This window comes from Chiloscyllium plagiosum, unplaced genomic scaffold, assembly GCF_037043375.1.
Source record: "Chiloscyllium plagiosum isolate Xiang-an unplaced genomic scaffold, Cpla_swu_hap1 HiC_scaffold_27, whole genome shotgun sequence".
Taxonomy (NCBI): domain Eukaryota; kingdom Metazoa; phylum Chordata; class Chondrichthyes; order Orectolobiformes; family Hemiscylliidae; genus Chiloscyllium; species Chiloscyllium plagiosum.
In genome coordinates, this window is record NW_028270165.1 from 91,200,958 (window position 1) to 91,224,744 (window position 23,787).

At 47.6% G+C, this 23,787-nt stretch overlaps 2 protein-coding genes across 3 annotated transcripts in view; one reads left to right on the forward strand and one right to left on the reverse strand.

The window, feature by feature from the left end:
• The first annotated feature begins 896 nt into the window (after positions 1–896).
• LOC122546867 (uncharacterized) overlaps positions 897–23,787 on the forward strand; it is a 92,377-nt gene continuing 69,486 nt past the window's right edge. Inside the window, exon 1 of the mRNA XM_087975453.1 lies at positions 897–1,020. The gene's annotated coding sequence lies outside the window, so the exon portion shown is untranslated. The remainder of the gene's footprint in view (positions 1,021–23,787) is intronic.
• LOC148144997 (endogenous retrovirus group 3 member 1 Env polyprotein-like) lies at positions 11,621–21,984 on the reverse strand. 2 transcript variants are annotated; one of them, XM_087975557.1, is made up of 2 exons: positions 21,459–21,984; positions 11,621–14,132 (listed from the first exon to the last, which is right to left on the reverse strand). In XM_087975557.1, the coding sequence occupies exon 2, from the start codon at positions 13,889–13,891 to the stop codon at positions 12,620–12,622; it is 1,272 nt and encodes a 423-aa protein (XP_087831683.1). In that variant the 5' UTR covers positions 13,892–14,132; positions 21,459–21,984; the 3' UTR covers positions 11,621–12,619. The 2 variants fall into 2 exon arrangements, with proteins under 2 accessions (XP_087831683.1, XP_087831682.1); XM_087975556.1 differs by lacking the exon at positions 21,459–21,984 and adding an exon at positions 17,596–17,736.

The window sequence follows — 23,787 nt, forward strand, 5'->3', positions numbered from 1 at the left end:
CTTTCCACAAACATTTGCCACATCTTTACGTTCAGTTTCTCTCTGGTGTCTATGTTAATACCTTGATGTCTCACTTTGCTCCCCCGCTTCCCGGGGACGTTAACCATTTTGTGTCTAGTTCTTCTTCAAGAAGCTGCATTGCAGGTTCACCCTGAATTGACACTCTTCCCAATTCAGACCTGCTCACTCTTAGCAGTATCCCAATATTGTGAAAGATATTAACTTTCAGGTGGAGGTATCCAAAATTCAGAGAGATGTCAGTTTTGATGTTTTTGCTTTTCTGCCCCTGTAAGATCCTGAATCAGCACCTTCAGGAGAATTAGAGTGGAGTGAGAACAGAGGGGGAGGGAGAGTGGGATGGTGCTTTCAATTTTGTGGAATAACAAAAGAAAAGAATATTCCACACAAAGTAGAATTCCTTGTTCAGAATTTCTACCCTGCACTGACAATGATGAGCTTTGTAATCTCTTTTTACATTTGAGGATCTGAAGACTGAAGTTTCAAAATCAACAGATGAAGGCCTTATGCCTGAAACGTTGACTCTCCTGCTCCTCGGGTGCGACCTGACCTCCTGCGCTTTTCCAGCGTTGCACTTTTCAACACTGACTATCCAGTGTCTGCAGTCCTCACTTTGATGTCAATGTCTGACAGTCACTCAAGCCATTGGGAAAGCAACAGTTTTCAACTCTGATTCTGTGAGAAGGAGCAAAGCGTTTTGGTTCCTGTTTGAGTAGGTTTTCAGCATCAGTGGGACTGGATGAGCGACCCTACCAGTGCAGTGCACTCGGTGAGGAGCGTGTAATAGCTATACGGCCTGGGAAGAGGAATTCATGTTGGGATCGGTCTCAACACGTTTGTGTGCAGCTGAAGCTGTGGCCATGGAGAAAGCCGAGGAATCCCGCCCTGTGGAGAAACGGTGGAAGTGTGGTGACTGCGGGAAAAGCTTCCGTGCTCCGTCTGCCCTGGAGGTTCATCGGCACATCCACACAGGGGAGAGGCCGTTCTCCTGCCCCGAATGTGGTAAGGGCTTTACTCAGGACTCTACCATGCTGACCCACTGGCGTATCCACACAGGGGAGCGGCCCTTCAACTGCCCCGACTGTGGGAAAGCCTTCAGGAATTCCTCGAACCTGCTCAGGCACCAGCGGCTCCACACTGGGGAAAGGCCCTTCAGCTGCGCCGAGTGCGGGAAGGCCTTTGTCCGGGCCTCCCACCTCCTGACCCACCAGCGGGTCCACACGGGGCAGAGGCCCTTCAGCTGTCCTGAGTGTGGGAAGAGATTTACCCAGGCCTCCAACTTGCTGACCCACCAGCGGGTCCACACAGAGGAAAGGCCCTTCAGCTGCCCCGAGTGCTGGAAAGGCTTCAGCTGCTCCTCCCACCTGCGGAGGCACCAGCGAGTTCACGTGCCACCGCAGGGGGATTGAAGGAACGACAGCCCAGTGCCATTATTGACCGGACTATCAACCCAGTTCCGGGGACTCCTGGGTTTGAATTCCACCGCAGCAGATGGCGGAATTAGAATTTGGTCAGAAATCTGGAGTTCAGAATCTAACGGTGAAAACATTTTCAGGGGTTGGAGGTGGTGAAACCCCCATCAGATTCACTCACGTCCTTTTTAGGGAAGGAAACTGTCGTGGTGGGAGAGGATTCACTCAGTCGTTCCAGCTATCTCCTTTTACCCGGTCTGGCCTACACGTGACTCCAGACCCACAACAGTCTGGTTGACTGTGCCCTGCCACACCACCTCCTCCACCCCCCCCCCCCCCCTCCACTGGCAAATGCGTGGAGAGAAACTTACTTGGAATCAAGGTATGGGTTGAAATTGGTGAGTGAGGCAGTATTTCCTTTGGGTTACGGCTGTAGCAAGGAACCAATTACAAAGGGACAACTCTGTGCTGACCAATAGTAGAGGAAGAGAGGCGGAGGGGGTGGCAGTGTGAGCGCTTTGACTTTGAGCTGCTTATTTAAAAAAAACAGCAACTTTTTCTATGTCTTTTTGGTGAGGGGGGTGCGGGGGTGGAATCTGAAGCTGTAACAAAGTTGGGTCACAATAAAGGTTACCTGAACTTACTTACTGCAAGACTCGGGCTCTCATTGAAAGTTTTGAGCTCCAAGAGGTTTCAGTTTTAAAGCTGCTCCTTTCTTTCAGCCTCCTGTACTGAGTTCCCAATGTTGTGTATCAGATGGAGCAGTGAATGAGGAGCTAGTATTGTTAGAAATTGTAAATTTTGAGAGTGCAGGTACAGCATCGTTTCATCGCCATTGTAACGTTTCCTGGCAGCACCAGGAGGTGTGGGCTGTGTTCACTAGATACGCGTATCTTTACAATTAAGAATACCTAAAATGATATATTCAGAAACATAGCTGAAGTCTGAAAGCGTGTTAAATTTTTTAAGAGCTGTTGAAACCTTTCTGAAACTTGCACTGAATTATATGCAGTTTAACCACAGCTCAGGACAGGTTGGAAGGGGTGAATGGCCTGTTCCTCGTCTTGTGATATTGGTTCTGACTATGTAGAAATAGAGTCATAGCATTGTACAGCATGGAAACAAGCCCTTCAGTCCACGCTGACCAGATATTCTAACTTAACCTAGTGACCCATTTTCCAGAATTTGGCCAATGTCCCTCTAAACCCTTCCTATTCATATCCCCATCCAGATGCCTTTTTAAATGCTGTAATTATATCGGCCTTCACCACTTCCTCTGGCAGCTCATTCCATAAACGCACCACCCTCTACGTGAAAAGGTTGCCCCTTAGGTCCCTCACAAATCTTCCACCCCCCCCCCCCCCCACCACCCTAAATCTATGGCCTCTAGTTCTGGACTACCCCCTACCCCTAAACCTGGGGAAAAAAGATACTAAAGTTCATTTTCTCCCCCCACAGGATAAAGAGTTGCCCAGAGGGAGGGGGTTTCACTCTGAACCCCTCAAGACCAGTTCTGCGCAGTGACATCAACAATGGAACGAGGGGTTGGGGTAAGGTGTCTGGGTAATGGGGTGGGGCCAAGCCGAAAGCAGTCCCTGCACCATTTGCAAAAATCCCAACCCGAGGAATCCACCCGAGGCAGATGGGAAACGGAAGCCTTTCCCACAGTTGCCACACTTCCACGGTTTCTCCACGGAGCGGGATTCCACGGGTTTCTCCATGGCTGAAGCTTCAGATGTACACAAACGTGTGTGGAGCCCCTTCCCAGGCCATATAACTGTTTCAGGCTCCACACTCAGTGCGCTGCAACAGTAGGGTCTCTCATCCAGTCCCACTGATGCTGAAAATCTACTCAAACAGGAATCAAAAAGCTTTGCTCCTTCTCACAGACTCATAGTTGAAAATTGTTGTGGTCCCGATGGATTGAGTGACTGTCAGGCATTGACGTCAAAATAAGGACTGCAGACGCTGGAGAGTCAGAGTCGAAAAGTGTGGCGCTGGAAAAGCACAGCAGATCAGGCAGCATCAGAGGAGCAGGAGAGTCAACATTTCAGGCATAAGGCCTTCATCTGTTGATTTTGAAACTTCCGTCTTCAGATCTTCAAATACTCTAAAGAGAGATTACAAAGCTCATCACTGTCAGTGCAGGGTAGAAATTCTGAACAAGCAATTCTACTTTCTATGGAATATTCTTGTGTTCTGTTATTCCACAAAATTGAAAGCACCATCCCACTCTCCCTCCCCCTCTGTTCTCACTCCACTCTAGCTCATTCTCCTGAAGGTGCTGATTCAGGATCTTACAGGGGCAGAAAAGCAAAAACATCAAGACTGACTTCTCTCTGCATTTTGGATAATTCCACCTGAAAGTTAATATCTTTCACAACACTGGGATACCGCTGAGAGTGAGCAGGTCTGATTTTGGGAAGCAAATAAAATGTGTCAATTCAGGGTGAATCGGGAATGCAGCTTCTTGAGGAAGAACCAGACACGAAATGGTTAACGTCCGCAGGAAGGTGGGAGCAAAATGAGATGTCAAGCCATTAACACCGACATTAGAGAGAAAGTGGACCTATTGACGTGGCAAATGGTAGTGGAAAGCCAGAGTCATAGAGATGTACAGCACAGAAACAGACCCTTTGGTCCAACTCATCAGTACCAACCAGGTATTCTAAATTAATCCAGTCACATTTGTCAGCACTTGGCCTATGTCCTCTAAACCCTTCCTATTCAGATACCCATCCAGATGCCTTTTAAGTGCTGTAATTGTACCAGCCATCACCATTTCCTCTGGCAGTTCATTCCTTACATACAGCCCCCTCTGAATATAGGAGTTGCCCCTTAGGTTCCTCTTAAATCTCACCCTCACCCTGAACCTATGACCCATCCAGGGAAATGTGGGCGGCACGGTGGCACAGTGGTTAGCACTGCTGCCTCACAGCGCCAGAGACCCGGGTTCAATTCCCGCCTCAGGCGACTGACTGTGTGGAGTTTGCACGTTCTCCCCGTGTCTGCGTGGGTTTCCTCCGGGTGCTCCGGTTTCCTCCCACAGTCCAAAGATGTGCAGGGTCAGGTGAATTGGCCATACTAAATTGCCCATAGTGTTAGGTAAGGGGTAAATGTAGGGGTATGGGTGGGTTTCGCTTCGGCGGGGCGGTGTGGACTTGTTGGGCCGAAGGGCCTGTTTCCACACTGTAATCTAATCTAATCTAATCTAATCTAATCTAATCTTTTCTATTTCCCCTATCCATGCCTCTCATGATTTTATAAACGGTTGTAGGGTCACCCTCAGCCTTTGAAAACTCAACAGAAAACAGCTCCACCCTGTTCAGCTCAAACCCTGACAACATCCTTGTCAATCTTATCTGAATCCTTTCAGGTTTCACAACATCCTTCCTCTAGCAGAGAGACCAGAACTGCACACAATACTCCAAAAGTAGCCAAACAAATGTCCTGGAGAGTGCACAACGTAACCTCCCAACTCCAATCCTCAGAGGACTGGGAAAGTTTTCAAAACTCACAAAAGACAACCGGGAAAGAATGGAGGGACAAACCGATCTTTTGCGGGTCAGCTTGGAACATCAGGGTGGGGGGGAAATGGGAATGAGGGAAAGAAGGTGAATGTGCTGGAGCAAGGTGGAGGAAGGACAGAGGATGCAAAACCGGTTTGAAGCTGCAATGAGGAATATTGCATGTGCTGTACTTGTACCTGTTGCAGTTACTGGTGGGAATCGGGTGCATTTTAAACATCAAAACAGAAAAGCTATCTACTCCTCCCGCCTTCCCAACGTCGATCCCTCTGTCCCTCCTCACTCGGGTAACTAAGACACATACCTGAGTTTGTGGAGTCTCCTCCCTCCCTGCATTCACTCCAGTTGCTACAAGTGAATAGATTTCCCCTCCCCACATGTCTGTCTCCCTCCCAGGATGAAGAGTTTCCCAGACAGAGTGAGATTCACTCAAACGGACAGGGCCACTTCCCTGCTGTGACATCAACATATCAAGAGACGAGTCACAGTTTGCAAAACCCCTTCCCTTCAGAGAACCCTCACAGTGTGGAAGCAGGCCACTGGGCCTAAAGTCTCCATACCGACCCTCTGAAGGTTAACCCACCCACACCCATTCCCCTACACCTGTTGCTCTACATTTACCCCGTCTAACCTGCACATCCCTGGGCACTAAATAATTCAGCATGGCCAATCCACCCTAACCTGCACGTGCCTGGGCACTATGGGTAATTTGGCATAGCCAATCCCCCCCCCTAACCTGCACATCCCTGGGCACTATGGATAATTTGGCATAGCCAATCCCCCTCCCTAACCTGCACGTGCCTGGGCACTATGGGTAATTTGGCATAGCCAATCCCCCCGAACCTGCACATACAAATTCACCCCCATGGACGTGTGTGTGTGTTTGCACAAAAGAGAAACAAAAATCGACATCAGTATATCTCTGCCTATTTGAGAACAGGTGCCTTACTTCTGTTGTAAATATTGTTGTAAATCATAGCTGGGTGCTAATAGTTAGATGGAAGGGAGACAAAATTTCCCAAGTAGGGCACCATGAGAATCCTGGGAGAGCCCTATTTATGGTTTACTTCTGAATGAACAAACATTAAGCATAAGCACCTATTTATTTCTAATTTTGTTTCATTTTTCTTGTTTAATTCCCTGTTATGACTACACTCTGTGCCTGGATGGTTGACAGGCTGGGAGATTGTGGGTTGGGGCATGATTACTGAATGTTTTATTGTTCCAGAAGGGGTAATAGGGAACAGGGAGATCAACAGAGGACGGAGAAATCAGGACCTGAAATCCGAGGTGACACCAGACTACCCTGTGATCAGTGCTTTGATTAGCAGTGCCAACCCTCTACCTTTACCGAGCTTCCCATCTGACTATCCCCTTGATATTCAGGATCCAATCCTTGCCATCCTGAAGCCATGTCTCTGTAAGGAGTCTCGGATCATAATTATTCTCTTCAATGTGTGCAGTCAACTCATTCACTTTTGTTACAATGCAGCACACATTCAGACACACTGTTTTTAGTTTCAATTTTTGTGACCTTTAAAATCCAGTTTTGATTGCTGGTACATTTACTCCCCTTGTCCCTTTCTATCACTCTCTGATGTTCATTTTCCACATCACTATACTGCTGACTGGCCTTGATTTGGATTGGCCATGCTAAATTGCCCAGAATGTCCAGGGACGTGTAGGTTAGGTGGGTTAGCCATGGGAAATGCAGGGTTATAGTTTCATAGTAATAGAAGCAGGAGTCAGCCATTTGGCCCATCCAGCCTGCTCCACCATTCATTAAAATCATGGCTGATCTATCCATCAACTCAGCTCCTCCTCCCTGCATTGTCCCAACTACCCTTCATTCCCCTACCATTGCAAATACCCATTCAACTGTGTATTGAGTTTAGAGTCATAGCGATGTACAGCATGGAAACAGACCCTTTGGTCCAACCCGTCCCATGCCGACCAGATATCCCAACCCAATCTTGTCCCACCTGCCAGCACCCAAACAATATCTCTCCAAACCCTTCCTATTCATATACCCATCCGAATGCCTCTTAAATGTTGCAATTGCACCAGTCTCCACAACTTCCTCTGGCAGGTCATTCCATACACACACCAGCCCCTGTGTGAAAAAGTTGCCCCTTTGGTCTCTTTCATATCTTTCCGTTCTCACCCTAAACCTATGCCCTCGAGTTCTGGACTCCCCCACCCCAGGGAAAAGATTTTGTCTATTTATCCTATCCATGCCCCTTATGATTTTATAAACCTCTATACGGTCACCCTTCAGCTTCTGACGCTCCAGGGAAAACAGTCCCGGCCTGTTCAGTCTCTCCCTGTAGCTCAGATCCTCCAACCCTGGCAACATCCTTATACATCTTTTCTGAACCCTTTCAAGTTTCACAACATCTTTCCGATATGAAGGAGACCAGAATTGCACGCAATATTCCAACAGTGGCCTAACCAATGTCCTGTACAGTCACAACATGACCTCTCGACTCCTGTACTCAATACTCTGACCAATAAAAGAAAGCATACCAAACGCCATCTTCACCATCCTATCGATCTGTGACTCCACTTTCAAGGAGCTATGAATCTGCCCTCCAAGGTCTCTCTTAGTGAAAATGCCTCTACTGCTTCCATGGTCAGAGAATTCCATAGATTCACTACTCTCTGGGAAAAGCAGTTCCTCCTCATCTCGGTCCTAAATCTGCTTCTCCTAATCTTGAGGCCTGGTCTCATCCAGCAGCAGAAATGACTCGATTGGGTAGGGCTTCATCCCCACAGTGCAACAAATTCCCACCTTCCATCAAAATCCCGGATGTACTTAACTTACTCACTCAGTTGCTGTCTCACCAATGCAAGATTTAATTGTAACTTCTGCTCCCATTAAGGGCAAAACATCTCTGAAAGCTGCTCTGAAACTTCAGCCTTCACAATCGCACCTCTGCTTTCACCGAAGAAGATTAGAGTCATACAGCACGGGAACAGCCCATTTGGTACAACTCGTCCATGCCGACCAGATATCCAAAATTCATCTTGTCCCATTTGCGAGCATTTGGCCCACATCCCTCTGCATCTGGATGGGTACATGAATAGGAAGGGTTTTGAGGAATATGGGCCACATGCTGGTAAATGGAATAGATTGAGTTCGGATATATGGTTGGCATAGACGAGTTGGGCTGAAGGACCTGTTTGTGTGGTGTATGACTCCAACTGTCTTCGGTGAAAGCAGAAGTGTGGTTGTGAAGACAGGGCTTTCAGAGCAGCTTTCAAAGAAGCTTTGCCCTTCCTGGGACCGGAAGAAGTTACAATGCAAGCAACTAAGTGAGTACATCCGGGATTTTGGTGGAAAGTGGGAATTCATTGCACTGAGAGGATGAAGCCCTACCCTATCCAGTCACTTCTGCTGGTGGCTGAGACTAGGCCTCAAGCTTTGGGGGAGTAGGTTTAGGACAGAGATGAGGAGGAGGAAGTGAGGGCTGCTGCTTTTCCCAGAGAGTAGTGTATCTGCAGAACTCTCTGCCAGAGGAAGCAGGCTCCAATATGCCCCGGTCCTAATTCTTCAGCTTGACGTACCCGTGACTGTAAACTTTGAAGTGTTTTGGTTAACTGCAAATATTTCCCACTTGTCCAACAATCCAGTGTCAGCTGTTTCAGTCATTGGGATGGTTTTGATTCAGCTACTAAATACATCTACTCTTATTAGACAATGTTCATAACAATGTACGCGAGGTGATACTATATAAGCAAGTTGTAAACCAGTACAAAAGCTGACCAGACAAGGAAGTGGTTAACAAACACAGGGCATCCCTCTTCGAGTATGCACCTTGTTTGTTTACAAATTAAACACGCTTCAGATCTTTTCCGAGCTGCTTTCCGAAAATCTGGGTGCCACAATAATGGACATCATCGACTGAAATAGGCAGCAGCAAAGAATGAACACAAACCAGTCCAGCAGGGGGCACCCATGTTTTGGTTTGAGTATTGAGGGAGTACCCTATTTGAGACCCCTGTGATATCAGTACCATACCCAGGCTAATGTGCATTGAAACCAGATTATGAAGTGTTAACTTTCCTGCAAACTTCTGCCTGTGTGTGTCTCTCTGTAACATTTTCTAATTTGCTTCATATCTCAGTTTGTCAGCTTTTGTTTATTCCTTCCTTCCTTCCAAGGCTAATGAGGCACTCGCATTCCAGAGCAGCCCAAGTTAGGGAGTTGAGCCTCATAAATCCTGGCTGTGACACGTTGCTGCTTAACCAAGTGTGCAAACTCTACATACCTCTCCTTTGTTCCATTTGCAAATCGAACACTTTTCAACACAAGTTGTTTGTGTCTCTGCATGAGTCCATAACCCAGGGAAATACAACAGAGTCTTTAATAGTTGCCCAATGTGACCTGTTTGCCAAATTCATTCAAATACGGTTTCACCTCTCGTAACCCTGGAGTAAGCAAATTCACTATTACTAACTTTGTAAAGCACAAGTGCTCTCAGCAGTATTACGTCCAGACGCTAGGACCCTGTTGAGTTCTCTCACTAGTATCTTGTGGCTGAGTAGGGAGAATTGTATCAACATTTCTGTTAGAAACGAAAATCGCTTCTTAATAATCGCTCTAGACAAATTCAGGAAAACAAAGTTTTATTAGCATGTCTGCAGAGTTGGGCACCCTTCTGAGAAAAGCGCGCCGAGGCTAACAATGCTTTCTGATTAAATACAGGACAAGTCCCTCCCCTCTGTGGCTCTAAAGAGTCACGAGGTTCACATTCTAAACCGTTCAGTATTTTTCCATCCCTTATCTGAAAGTCTGCAGCAGATGTCTCCCGAGTTGTTTTTTTCTACCCTGTAGTCTTATCAGTCAAGGACTTATTCTTCTCTGTCAGAGTTAGTGGTCCTATTAATCAAGGACTTGTTTTTCTACTCTCTCTCTGTGAGTGGTCTTATCAATCCGTAGCAGCAGATGTCTCGTCTTTTATTACAGAGAAGCATGTTTTACCCTACCCCTATGGCTCTATTCCCCTTAGACTCTGAGGTCATGCACATCTCAATTGTTTGTACCGAAATCGTCTCTCACAATTTCTAACAGCACTTTTGTCCCTGGCCAGCTTTCCTCTTTATTTTGGACACAACAAAAGCAGCAACCACCCTCTATATTTCATCTCTCAAAGTATATCGGCCGGTGACCTGGCAGGACCAGGGTACCTCCTGCCTGACTCGCCAACTGTGGGGGATGGAAATAAAGCCCCATGTCAGGGAAGAATTTGTTTATCAGGAAGCAGTACAGCTGCAAGGCCAACCGTCTCCGCTGAGCCTGGGAAACACAAACTTTAGCAAGCAGGCACTAAGCTGAGATTCAAAATGGTTTCTAGGCTTTAATATGTGACCAAATGGCTGACCCAAATCTAATAATTCTCCCACATCATCGCAGGGAATTAAACAAGAAAAATGAAACAAAATGAGAAATAAATAGGCGACCGTGCTTAATGTTTGTTCATTATGAAGTAAACAGGAAATAGCAGTCTCCCAGGATTCTTATGGTGCCCTACTTGAGGAATTCTGTCCAACAAGTTTAATTGGAAGCACTAACTTTCGGAGTGCAGCTCCTTCATCAGGGGATTGTGGAATATAAGATTGTAAGACACAGAATTTATTGCAACAGTTTATAGTGTGATGTAACTGAAATTATGTATTGAAAAGGACCCGGATTGTTTGTTAAGTCTCTCATCTGTTCGAATGACCATGATAGTTTCAGTTCTTTCAAATGTAAATCACAAAACCTTTTAAAATAGTTAAATCCTCAAGTGAACTTTACCAATTGGTGTCGCGTCTGTGGTGAAACGGTTAAAAATTATGTCCCAATACATGTGTGAATCTAACCGGAATGGAGGTGTTGCTTAGTCCCGTGTGAATCTTATTACACACCTCCCCGTGTGAATCTTCTTATCTGTATGTAACCAGAATGGAATGTGTTTTTTAGCCTTGCTCTGCTGTTCACATGAATGTTTATATCTGGAAAAGAGTATATCAGCTGGAAAAGTCTCCAGTTCGGTGAGTCTGCTCCGGGGTTACGTTTAACCACAGAGCGTGGGTTGTTGGCAACCGCTCTACGAGAACTGACGGCTCCCAGTTCCGGTAACATGTAGAGTGAGTATAAGCCAGACCCGTTGTAAGTATGAGACCTGGTTGTGGCGACGCTGCGGGGAATAAAATGCTCATATTCTAGCAGACTCGCCTCTTGGTCGTTTGTTCTGTGTCAGACTACTCTCCTACGAACCTGACCTTGAGAATTTTTTTAAAACAGCGTCAGCCCAGATAATGTATTGAAGGTGTGAGCTCCCCTGTGTGAGACTGTCTGTGCCACAATGGTTAAACTGACTTACAGAATCTTACATGGATTCATGCAGTTTTTGAGCAAAGTAAGACATAATTCTGCAAGTACAATTTCACCCAACAAACTTGTGCATGTGTGTTTTGTGTGTGTGTGTGTGTGTGTGTGTTGGGGGGGGGGAGAGATGTATATTTGCAGATACATTCTATGTGCATTTTTTTTAAAGGAAAAATCTGCAGGCAGTCAATACATGTAATAGTTTGTAAATACGACTTGAAACATGTTAGAAACGAAAATCGCTTCTCAATAATCGCTCTAGACAAATTCAGGAAAACAAAGTTTTTTATTAGCAAGTCTGCAGAGTTGGGCACCCTTCTGAGAAAAAGGCGCCCCGAGGCTAACAATGTTTCTGATTAAATACAGCACAAGTCCCTCCCCTCTATAGCTCTAAAGAGTCACGAGGTTCACATTCTAAACAGTCAGTATTTTTCCATTCTGGACCCTTATCACAAAGTCTGCAGCAGACGTCTCCCTAGTTGTTTTTCTACCCTGTAGTCTTATCAGTCAAGGACTTATTCTTCTCTGTCAGAGTTAGTGGTCCTATCAATCAAGGACTTGTTTTTTTACTCTGTCAATGTGAGTGGTCTTATCAATCCGTAGCAGCAGATGTCTCGTCCTTTATTATAGAGAAGCATGTTTTACCCTACCCCTATGGCTCTATTCCCCTTAGACTTTGGGGTCATGCACATCTCAATTGTTTGTACCGAAATCGTCTCTCACAATTCCACCCTTTCTGTTTTTAAGATGTGCATGACAAAGATAAGCCTCCTCCCATCAAGGGCCCGGGAAACCCTTGGTCTTTCGCAGCAACAGCACCTTCAGTTCCTGCGTTCCATGTTGGGGTACCGCCACTGTCTGGAGTTGGGAAATATTTTTCTGGATTAAAGATTGAACACAGGGGATCAGGCAGGGTAAGATGAGTAGAAGCATTACGCCCCCCCCAGCCACCAGTAACGCCGTGCGCCACCAACTACCACCGAGACGACCATCCCACCATCCGATGCCACCAAGAGGGCGCCAGGATTGAACCGGCACATGGGCCAGTTTCCGAATTTTATCGGAAATCTTCAAAACCGCTTTACCATTATCGTCAATTTTCAGACAGCAGTTAGTCAGGTTAAACTTCCCGCACACGCCCCCTTCTGAGGCCAACAGATAATCCAAGGCAAGCCGGTTTTGGTATATAGCAGCCCTCATCTGATCCTGCTGCTTAGCCAGCAACTCCAGGGCCAGGGCGGTCTGATTAGTAATGACCTCTACGACTGATTGGAGCCTGATAATTCGATTTAACATATAGATAGGAGTACAGTATCCCCATGATCCGTCCTGTGCCCACGTAGCAGGTCCGTAGTATTCAATAATACGGGCCGGTGGCCATTCATCCCCCCCCAATCACCAACTTGGATATCCCTTGTTGGCCTCTGCAGGGAGTCAAATAGTTTAACCCCCAAGTCGTGGCCCTCCTCCCGGGGTAATAAGAAGAACTCTGGTCTAATTAGACCCAGGAAGCATACCCCAGCCCATCCCATGGGCAACTTGGCATATGCCTGATTATCGCATATCCAGAATAGGCCATCTGGGGCAGGGCCCCCCTGTTTCGCAACTTCGTTCCACACCTCTTTTATCCCAGGGATGCCCTCATAAGGGCCGGAGCCGCTACAATTCCAAAACCGAGAGTCATCACCCAGCCTCACACAATTGCGGTTCTCCTGTTTCGCAATGTACCATGTGATATCCTCAGGCCACCAGACTTGTGTGGTTGCATTCAACACACTCTGACAGGGGCTGATACCCACCTCAACCTTCCCTTTCCCTTCAACACACAACTGGCCTTCCGGGCTGTTAGTCAGTCTCCACACCTGCCCTTTCCTTTCGTTGACATGTGTCCAATTATACTGAAGCAACTCCCATATATCTAAGCTTTGACCAGACCACGGCCATTGTTCAGTCATATGTGGCCCCCCACAAACCCAGCAATTGCTAATATTTAACACGGTGGCTACCCTCGACGTAAGATCAATAAACAGGTTCTGTGTTACATCGGGGAGTTTGATCTTTTCTTCTACCTCCTTGTATATAGACGGCACCTTGGAGACAACGACCGTCCTTTGACGGTCGCGCTCTTTCTCTAACTTCCGTTCAGTGTTCTGTACTATTGTCTCCTTGACTCTGTCCACATGTTCTTTGAGCAACACGGAGGGTAGGCCCCACTGCCCAGCTTTGTTAACACACACCCAGTGGTCATTGTTAGGGCATCCACGGACTTTGCCACCGTACCCTTTATTATACACCTGATAATAGGGTTTTCCACCCTCCCAACATTCTTGCCGTGCATTCACATCGTAACACCGATCGTTCACATGGGAGTGAGACACAAATGACCCCGAGTCGATCTGACTCCCAAGCCTCACCGTAGTCCGACATTTGTCACATCTCCCCTCGCCCTCCCCCACATACAGGAGTAAACCGATCAATATCCCCACCAATACAGTCCAGGTAGAGTTCATTGTCGCTGTCTTTTTAGCTTTATCACCAACGGCTTGTCCCCTGGCCCGCATGTCCAAGTGCTCCCTCCTTCTGGCGGAATAGGCCCCTTTATCCTCGATGCGTGGGCCCACCCTTTTTCTTTCGTCCGAACAGCGGCTTCAGTTGTTAACAGAACCAGGAACGGTCCTTCCCACTGCGGCTGGAGCTTTTCGGCCTTCCAGGTCTTTACAAGTACCCAATCTCCGGGCTCCACCTTATGCAAGAGGAAGTCGAGCGGCGGAGTCTGAGCCAGGAGACCCTTTCTCCGGAGTTCTGCAAAAGAACGGGATAAGGCCAGTAAATAGTCTCTGACGAATACATCTCCCCCTTGTAGAGTGGGACACCCATCAACCTTACTCCAATATGGTAATCCGAACAGCATCTCATAGGGGGAGACCCCGATATCCTGGCGAGGTGCTGTAAGTATCCTCAATAGGGCAATGGGAAGGCACTTTGGCCATGGTAACTTAGTTTCTAACATCAGCTTAGTCAATTGGGTCTTGAGCGTGCCATTCATTCTCTCAACTCGACCCGAGCTCTGGGGATGCCAGGGTGCATGGAATTTCCATTGGATACCCAGGGCAGTACAGATCAAATGGTGTAGCCTAGAAACAAAATGCGTCCCGCAGTCTGAGTCTATAGATTCCATCATGCCATATCCCGGGATTATGTTCTCGAACAATAGACGGGCCACGGTTGGTGCATCGTCTTTGGCGGTTGGGAAAGCCTCTACCCAGTGGGTGAAATGGTCTACTATTACTAGCAGATACTTCCATCTCTGTACTGGGGGTAAGTCTGTAAAGTCGACTTGGATCCTCTGGAATGGCCTAATTGCGAGAGGCTGACCACCAGCTGGCATAGAACGCATGGCTTTCTTGTTAATTCGCCGGCAAGTGGGGCATCCGACTACCTCTTGTTGGGCTAATGTGTATATCCCCCTGCATACATAGTCTCTCAGGATCGTGTCACACATGGCTTGCACCCCCCAGTGGGTCTGATGGTGTAATCGGTGCAGAATACCCCGGGTGATCTGTTTGTTCAGTACTTGTCTCCCATCAGGAACCATCCACTTCCTGTTAGTATCTAGCCGGGCACCCAATTGATCCATTTTATCAATCTCCCCCTGGGTGAAGACGGGTTGTTTAGCGAGCCCTTCCCGCAACGGTATTAACGTTAACAATTGGACGGATTTTTCGACCGCTGCCCGCTTGGCTTCCTCATCTGCCAGCCGGTTTCCCACCGCTTCCGGTGTCGACCCCTTCTGGTGACCGGGTACATGGACTACTGCAAGTTCTATAGGCAACGCCAGGGCTTCCAACGTTAGGCTGATCATTTGTTCGTGAGCTAATTCTTTTCCCCGGGAAGTTATCAATCCTCGCTCTTTCCAGATTTTCCCGAAAGTATGAACGATTCCGTATGCATACTTTGAGTCAGTATATATGGTCCCCACTTTCCCTTCCAACAACTTTAGGGCCCTCTGGAGGGCGTACAACTCACAGGATTGGGCTGACCACTTCCCGGGCAGTCGTCCGGACTCGATCGTCCGTTTCGTTGCGCCATCTACGACAGCATAGCCACTGTATCGTACTCCACTGATGCACTGGGAGGACCCGTCGATGTACAGTTCCTGTCGTTCACCCAGCGGGGCCTCTTGCAGGTCCTCTCGGCTTTTGGTCTGTAAGTCTACAAATTCCACACAATCATGCTCCTGTTCCCCATCTGCAGGACGTCCGTATAGAAACTGGGCAGGGTTGCAACTGAGATCTTTTGCAAAATTGAGATCGTCTCCGGTCATCAAAATCGTCTCATACTTCAGGATGCGAGAGTCTGTTAACCAGCGGTGAGCATTTTGAGCCAGTATGGCACTAACCGAATGTGGGGAGTATACTGTGATTCTTCCTCCAAAGGTAAGTTTCCGGGCCTCTTCGACTAACATTGCCGTAGCTGCCACTGCCTGGATACAGGTCGGCTATCCACGTGACACAGGGTCTAACATTTTTGACAAAAATGCAACCGGCTGACGTTTCCCTGCCCGCAGCTGAGTAAGCACACCCTGGGCAATTCCGCCGGCGCTATTAACATATAACTGGAACGGTTCCTTCAGGGTGGGTAAAGCCAATACCGGAGCTCGGATCAGTTTACTTTTAATAATATTAAATTGCTGCTCCTCCTCATCTGACCAGTCCAGTTTTTGTTCTTCTTGTCCCAGTTTGTCGTACAAAAACTTTATTAGAGTGGTGTAACTTTCAATCCATATCCGGCAATACCCTACTAGCCCCAGGAATTGTCTGATTTCCTTCTTCGTCCTGGGTATTGGCATACCCGTAATCTCCGATATTCGTTCTGGCGTGATACGGCGATGCCCCTTACTGACCTGATGGCCCAGATATCTTACTTCTTGCTCCACAAACTGGAGTTTTGTCCTGGAGACGGGTAGGCCCTGTTTCCCCAGGAAGTTCAGCAGGGCAACGGTGTCTGCTCGTACCTCCTCTTCTCTCGGTCCTGAGAGTAAGAGATCATCGACATATTGGAGCAATTGATTCTCCGCGTTACACCAAAATCCTCCTAAGATCTGCTCCAGTATTTGTCCAAACAAGTTGGGTGACTCCGTGAATCCCTGCGGCAAGACTGTCCATCTTAACTGTCGCTTTCGTCCTGTGAAGGGATTCTCCCATTCAAATGCAAAAAGGTTCCGACTTTCTTCGTCAAGGGGGCAACTCCAGAAGGCATCCTTCAGATCTTCCTCTTGTAATTCCGTACTTCAGTACTCGTTAAGGGGACGTTCACATATCCCGTCCCTCCTTCCGCGCCTCCCATGGGCACTTCCCGGAGTGGATTCATTCTTGCAATCGGGACAGAGTTTCGTCTGTGACTCTTTTCAGCTTGAGATCTAGTCTGTACTCCTGAGGCACCTGGTGGTTCCTCCCCACTTTCTTCCCCTTCCCCTGAATCGTCGCCACCCGAAGGACTATTTTGCGGGGCAGACAGGGTCACGTAGGGCGGCGGTAAGTGATCTAAAGGTTCCCATTCTTTCTGCCCTTTCGAGTCTTCATTGGTTACCTTCATTTTGCAAGATAGTGTGACTGGCAGCCAACAAAGGGCGTAATCACTTTCCTCCCGAGTAACATTAGGTTTCGAAGTGACATATAAAATTAGAGCTTGCCGGACCCAGTCTTCGTCAGTGCCGAATTTAGGCCACCACACTGAGTCTCCCTGAATAGGTTTTTGGGACCACGTTTGACAGTATTTCACCATCGTCTTTCTAGATTTTCCTTTTCTCCTACCCTGATCCCAATTATTTAACATTATTCCTAACGGACTATCGTCAGGTACCCCGGGGTATTTTTCATTGTCTACGCTCAAGCCTACCTTTCCCTTATTCGCCTTGGATCCCTTATTTCCCATTGCCGAGGACTTTGTAAAATCGGAGATTTCTGTATTATCCCGTGATAATCTATCACTATTTAGCCAATTCCCGGACCTTCAGTCCCGTGATCGCCCAGGTCCCTTTGCAGGAACCCCCGGTCTTTGGATTCCTGTGTCCTACGTCTCTGTGAAACAGATCACAGGCACCCCGTAGGTCCACGGTCCTCCGCAAACACGGTCTCTGCAAAATCTCGCACAGACGAGCCCCGGTCTCTAGATTCCTGAGTCCCACGTCTCTGTAGAAAAATCTACAGGCACTCCGCAGGTCCCCAGTCCTCCGGAAAGACGGTTCCCGCAAGTCTGTTCTTACCTGGGTTCGGTGCACCGAAATTACTCGATCGTTAACCGTCCCCACTGCCTCGGCCACACCCCTCCTTTGTTCTCCTGAGCCTTCTGGATATCACTCGCTCAAGCCACGGGGGGCGACAAGCAAGGAATCAGGGACTGCCGAACTCGGCAGGGTGCACCTTCTCCGATGTCCTTCCTCAGCCACCCCTCGCGGCCGGAGTGTTGATCGGACGAGCCCCCAAGTTTGTTAGAAACGAAAATCGCTTCTCAATAATCGCTCTAGACAAATTCAGGAAAACAAAGTTTTATTAACAAGTCTGCAGAGTTGGGCACCCTTCTGAGAAAAAGGCACCCGAGGCTAACAATGTTTCTGATTAAATACAGGACAAGTCCCTCCCCTCTATAGCTCTAAAGAGTCACGAGGTTCACATTCTAAACAGTCAGTATTTTTCCATCCCTTATCACAAAGTCTGCAGCAGACGTTTCCCGAGTTGTTTTTCGACCCTGGTGTCTTATCAGTCAAGGACTTGTTTTTCTACTCTGTCTATGTGAGTGGTCTTATCAATCCGTAGCAGCAGATGTCTCGTCCTTTATTATAGAGAAGCATGTTTTACCCTACCCCTATGGCTCTATTCCCCTTAGACTTTGGGGTCATGCACATCTCAATTGTTTGTACCGAAATTGTCTCTCACACTGCCTGAACTGCTGTGCTTTTCCAGCACCACTCTAATCAAAAGTGGATTGGCCATGCCAAATTACCCACAGTGCCCAAGGATGTGCAGGTGAGGGTGGATTGGCCATGCTAAGCAGGTAAGGTGCATGACTCAGGGATAAATGAAGAGCAATGGGGATAGGGGAATGAGTGTGGGTGGGTGACCCTTGGGAGGGTCGGTGAGGCCGAGTGGCCTGCTTCCACACTGTGGGGATTCTCTGAAGGGAGGGGTTGTTTTGGAAAGTGTGTCCTCCTCCCCGTGTGCTGCAGGCACAGCGCATGCGCGGTGCGGCGTCCCGCTGTTAGCCATGCCCCGCCCCCTACACCGTCACTATTCCTCGCCCCGCCCCTAGTTTCTTTGTGACGTCACAAGGCGCATCCTGGGAGGGAGGCAGAGATGGGAGGAGGGGAAATTGGTCACTTGTAGCAACTGGAGTGAATGCAGGGAGGGAGCAGCCTCCGCAAACTCAGGTATGTGTCTTAGTTACCCGGGTGAGGAGGGACTGAAGGATAGAGATTGGGAAGGGGGAGGGCTGGATATCTCCTGTTTTGATGTTTAAAATGCAACCGATTCCCACCAGTAACTGCAACAGGTACAAGTACAGCACATGCAATATTCCTCATTGCAGTTTCAAACCGGTTTTACATCCTCTGTTCTTCCTCCACCTTGCTCCAGCACATTCAGCTTCTTTCCCTCATTCACATTCCTCCTCCACCCCCTCCCGATGTTCCAAGCTGATCCTCAAAAGATCCGTTTGTCCCTCCATTCTTTCCCGGTGGCGTCCATTACTCTTGTCTATTTCTTGCTTTATTCAGCCTTGTGCGTGAACAAAGTGTTAGCGTATATCCTCTTTCACTGCCAGCTGCTTCCTTGTTTGCGAAAGCAACATTTCCTCCCATTTTTCGCCGACACTGAGCCTTCTGACCTCCCTGATTGTGGCTTTTTTTTTGTTTTGGCAGAAGCAGGGAACAGATGCTTATTACTATTAGTAAGAGGAATTTAGCTTAACCTACACCCTCTCCCCTCACAGCACCTTATCTGTTTGTAACATCTGCCATTGTTTGCAGGCACATTTCATTCTTGTATGCACATTTTAGCTAATACAAAAGTAATTATATATTTCCTTCACATTGCTTTCATTCTTGTTAACTCCACTCTTGGCTGAAACAATTATACCCTGGCGTTAGTTCATTTACCTCGCAGAAGCAATTATGGTTGCAGAAGTAACACTGCTTTCCCTATATCCCACAGGGGTGACCCTACAACCTTGTATAAAATAATGTGGGGCATGGCGAGGGTAAACAGACAAGATCTTTGATCTGGGATTGCTCATAGGTTTCTTTTAAATCTCACCCTCACCATAAACCTAAGGGGCAACTCCTATGCACAGAGGGTGGTGTGTGTAAAGAATGAGCTGCCAGAGGAAGTGATGACTGCTGGTACAATTACAATCTTTTAAAAGGTATCTGGATGGGTATATGTCTGGAAACATTTAGAGGGACATGGGCCAAGTGCTGGCAAATGGGACTAGATTGATTTAGGAGATCTGGTCAGCATGGACTGAAGGGACTGTTTCTGTGCTGTACATCTGTGATTCTGGCTTGCCACTAATGTTTGTCACGTCTCTATGTTCAGTTTCTCCCTGGTGTTGGTGTTAATGCCTTGATGTCTTATTTTGCTCCCCACATTCTGGGGATATTAACCGTTTCCTGTCTGGTTGTTCTGATCTGGACTGCTGTCTGGATCTTCGGATTTCTGGGATTGGTCAATAAACACACCTGGAAATGACTCTTTTGTCAATCACACAAAGAATAGTTTATTCTTTGATACAGCCGGGTCAGTAGACTCTGATCAGCACAGAAGGATTAGATTAGATTCCCAACATGTGGAAACAGGCCCTTCGGCCCAACCAGTCCACACCGATCCTCTGAAGAGTAGCCCACTCAGACCCATCTCCCTCTAACCAATGCACCTAACATTATGGGCAGTTTAGCATGGCCAATTCACCACATCTGCATATCTTTGGATTGTGGGAGGAAACCCACGCAGACATGGGGAGAATGTGCAAACTCCACCAGCCAGCCCCCCGAGACTGGAATTGAACCTGGGACCCTGGTGCTGTGAGGCAGCAGGGCTAACCACTGGGCCACCGATGAGTACTTCTAGTGTGCCAAAAGAATCCGCCGACTTTTACAGAGTTTGGATAGAACTTATGTCCATTGTTTAGAGTCAGACATTGAGCATGATCACATAGTAACAACCAATCAGATCCTGCCATGTCCTCGCGCACATTTGACTTAGCCTAGGGCGGCACAGTGGCGAGCACTGCTGCCTCACAGCACCAGGGTCCCAGGTTCGATTCCAGCCTTGGGTGACCGTCTGTGTGGAGTTTGCACATTCTCCCCGTGTCTGCGTGGGTTTCCTCTGGGTGCTCTGGTTTCCTCCCACAGTCCAAAGATGTGCAGGTCAGGTGGATTTGTCATACTAAGTTGCCCATAGTGTTTGATACATTATTAGTCAGAGGGAAAATGGGTCTGGGTGGGTTACTCTTCGGAGGGTCAGTGTGGACTGGTTGGGCCAAAGGGCCTGTTTCCCCACTGTCGGGAATCTAATCTAATTAGATTAGATTAGATTACTTACAGTGTGGAAACAGGCCCTTCAGCCCAACAAGTCCACACCACCCCACCGAAGCGCAACCCACCCATACCCCGACATTTACCCTTTACCTAACACTACGGGCAATTTAGCATGGCCAATTCACCTGACCTGCACATCTTTGGACTGTGGGAGGAAACCGGAGCTCCCGGAGGAAACCCACGCAGACACGGGGAGAATGTGCAAACTCCACACAGTCAGTCGTCTGAGGCGGGATTGAACCCGGGTCTCTGGCGCTGTGAGGCAACAGTGCTAACCACTGTGCCACTGTGGCGTCCATCTATCATAATTTCTTGTAGACAACCTGTTTTTGGAATCGTATTTGTTCTGTCTGGTAGTTAGCATTAAACTGTAATTTCTACGATTAATGGTTAGGTTTACATTTGTTACTTCAGCATTTGCAATTTTTTTTCACCGGATTTACACCAGTCTGTGGATCCTTATTTGTTCTGAGTCACGAGTATCTGCCTGACTCAGTTCTGACTGAGTGAGCCAAGCAGAAGCCATTTTGTCCTACCTCCCATGTTAAAGTGGAGATTTGATGCAGCCCAGGGAATCCTTTGTGGAGTCAGACCTGTAAAGCCTCTCTCTTGGTTTGTCCTGGAGATCGCACTCTTTGGAAGCCTGGAATAAAAACCTCTCATCATAAAGTCCCAAAATGCAATTCAATTCTGTGTCTGTCTGTGTCTCTCCCTTTTGAACTCTCACGACAGCAAAGATTTATTTTGTGAAAGCCCCGCTTGCAATGGGTAGTAAGAATATGTTATAATGGACAAGATCCAACCATTAATTGCAAAGCTATGGATAGTACCGAGTCTTGTTTCAGGGTCAGATTCAAAGACTTACATTCATTTCACAAGGGAACGGCTGTGAATGTTATCACTTGGGATCCTGTTCACACAGATTCACCGATGCTGAGGCAAACGTTCTTAATTGCCTCACAGCATCTTGTTATCACTTGGTGAGCCCAGGTGTCCCTATCTTTAAGTTCTGCCCTCTTTCTGAGCCTTCCTGCCTGTTTATTTTCTAGTGCAGTAAATGTATTCAATAATTCAGCATTACATTTTAGTCTGAATGTTTAAAGACAAGTTTTAAGGCTATAGACATTATCACCCAGATGCCCCCACCCTCATTCCTCCCTTTGATTGCACCACGATCACTGAAAGAGAAGGCTAGTCCAAACGAATGCCCTTCAAGGTGGTCCAGCCATCAACATCCTGTAGAGCGGCACCACCATCTTCGCAGCTCATCTGGTCATATTTATCATCGCCATTGACACGTGTGGGTGAGCCATCGGATCACAAAAGGAGCATCTTCTGGGGCAAATCTATATCACTAAGGGACCTCATAAGCCTAGCAATTAAATACCTAACAATACCAATACCGACAAACAGACATAGCTAAATTGATAAGCCAATTGTACCATCAGCCCGATCTGCAGTTTCCCCAACTGGTCCCTTCAGTCATTCTGTCAAGGAATACCTGGATCTCTTCTTGTATCTTAGTAATATTGCCAGTGAGATCGGGAACGCCCATAGTGCATTTATCTTGGACAATGGTGCAGACCTCACCCTCCTGGGTGAGTATATAGTCTAAGGCATACCGATTCTGCACAGAGTAAAGACACAGGTCTGATAATCCCAGTTTACTCTGTTTCAGAGCCTCTTTAGTCTTATTTCCTCGAAAGGTCAGGCTGTCAAAGAGGGAATTGCGGTTCTGTTGACTTGTCACCCCTGCCAATCCCTCTAACCCCAGGGGACTCTGGATTCCCCAGCCTATCGGGTGTCCTGTATTGTCACCCAGTCCCTTGGGATCCTTCCAGTTGGAGCAAGGTTGGCTGAGACCGACCGCTGCATCCTCCTCAGATGGAGGTTCCATCGACGTGTCCACTGGCCAGGACAAGGTACTGTTGTGGGAACAAGGGCTCCGATAGTGACCTTATGAGGGACATCTTTGCCATCCAGGATAAGGAAATTGGTAGCTTTACCTTAGCTGAAGAAATAATAGTCTGGTTTGGTATATATTACGGAGAGTTTGTCAAAATCGGTTACTGAAATGTTACAGCAGGGGGTGTGGTCAGGTCTACAGGAGTAAAGGGTCGACGTTTTGCAAGAGGAGTTGCTTGAGCGCTGTAAAAAATGGGCCAAGTGACTCGAGCACTCGCACTGTATGGGAGACAATGGTCCTCAGAATGCTGTTCCCATTGGGCTCTCCCTTAGACCTATTGTACATGGTCTTGGTGACAGTATCAGGTTCTGAAAAGAGAAAAGGCCTATAAATGCACAAGGGAAGGGTTCCGTTCCAGGTCCATGTGCCGCATAAGGCCTGCTGTACCCCAGCCAGTGTTACACCAGCTGTTTGTATACACAGACCGGAGGTATTGGAAAGTGATATCTCTTTTCGCAGGGTCGGCAGTAGGAAGTCTGACAAATGGAATGGAATCGGGGATTGGGGACGGGGCAAGTAAGTCATCTCCCGATAGAGATGAGTAACATGCTACTGCCTCTGGGGTGAAGAGCGTTCTGTGGGCCTGTATAAATAAGTTGTTTGTGGATTGAGGAGTTTCCCCTATCAGGCTTCCCTTTTCTCGAGTCGGCCTGTCCTGCAAAAAGGGATGGTGTTCCTGGGCGTCCTTAAAATATTTACCATAATAACAGGGTTGATCATTTTTATCCTCACTAGGCTTGCTTCTACAGGTAAAATAAAAAAAACATGGTAACGACATGGTAACTCCCACTGATTTCTACTGTCCAGATGGACCATCTGGTCTTTCTGATGTAAGAGTCCATTGCAATAATCAATCTTCATCACGTTCCACACGTCAAAGGCGTCTGGTCCGGTGCAGT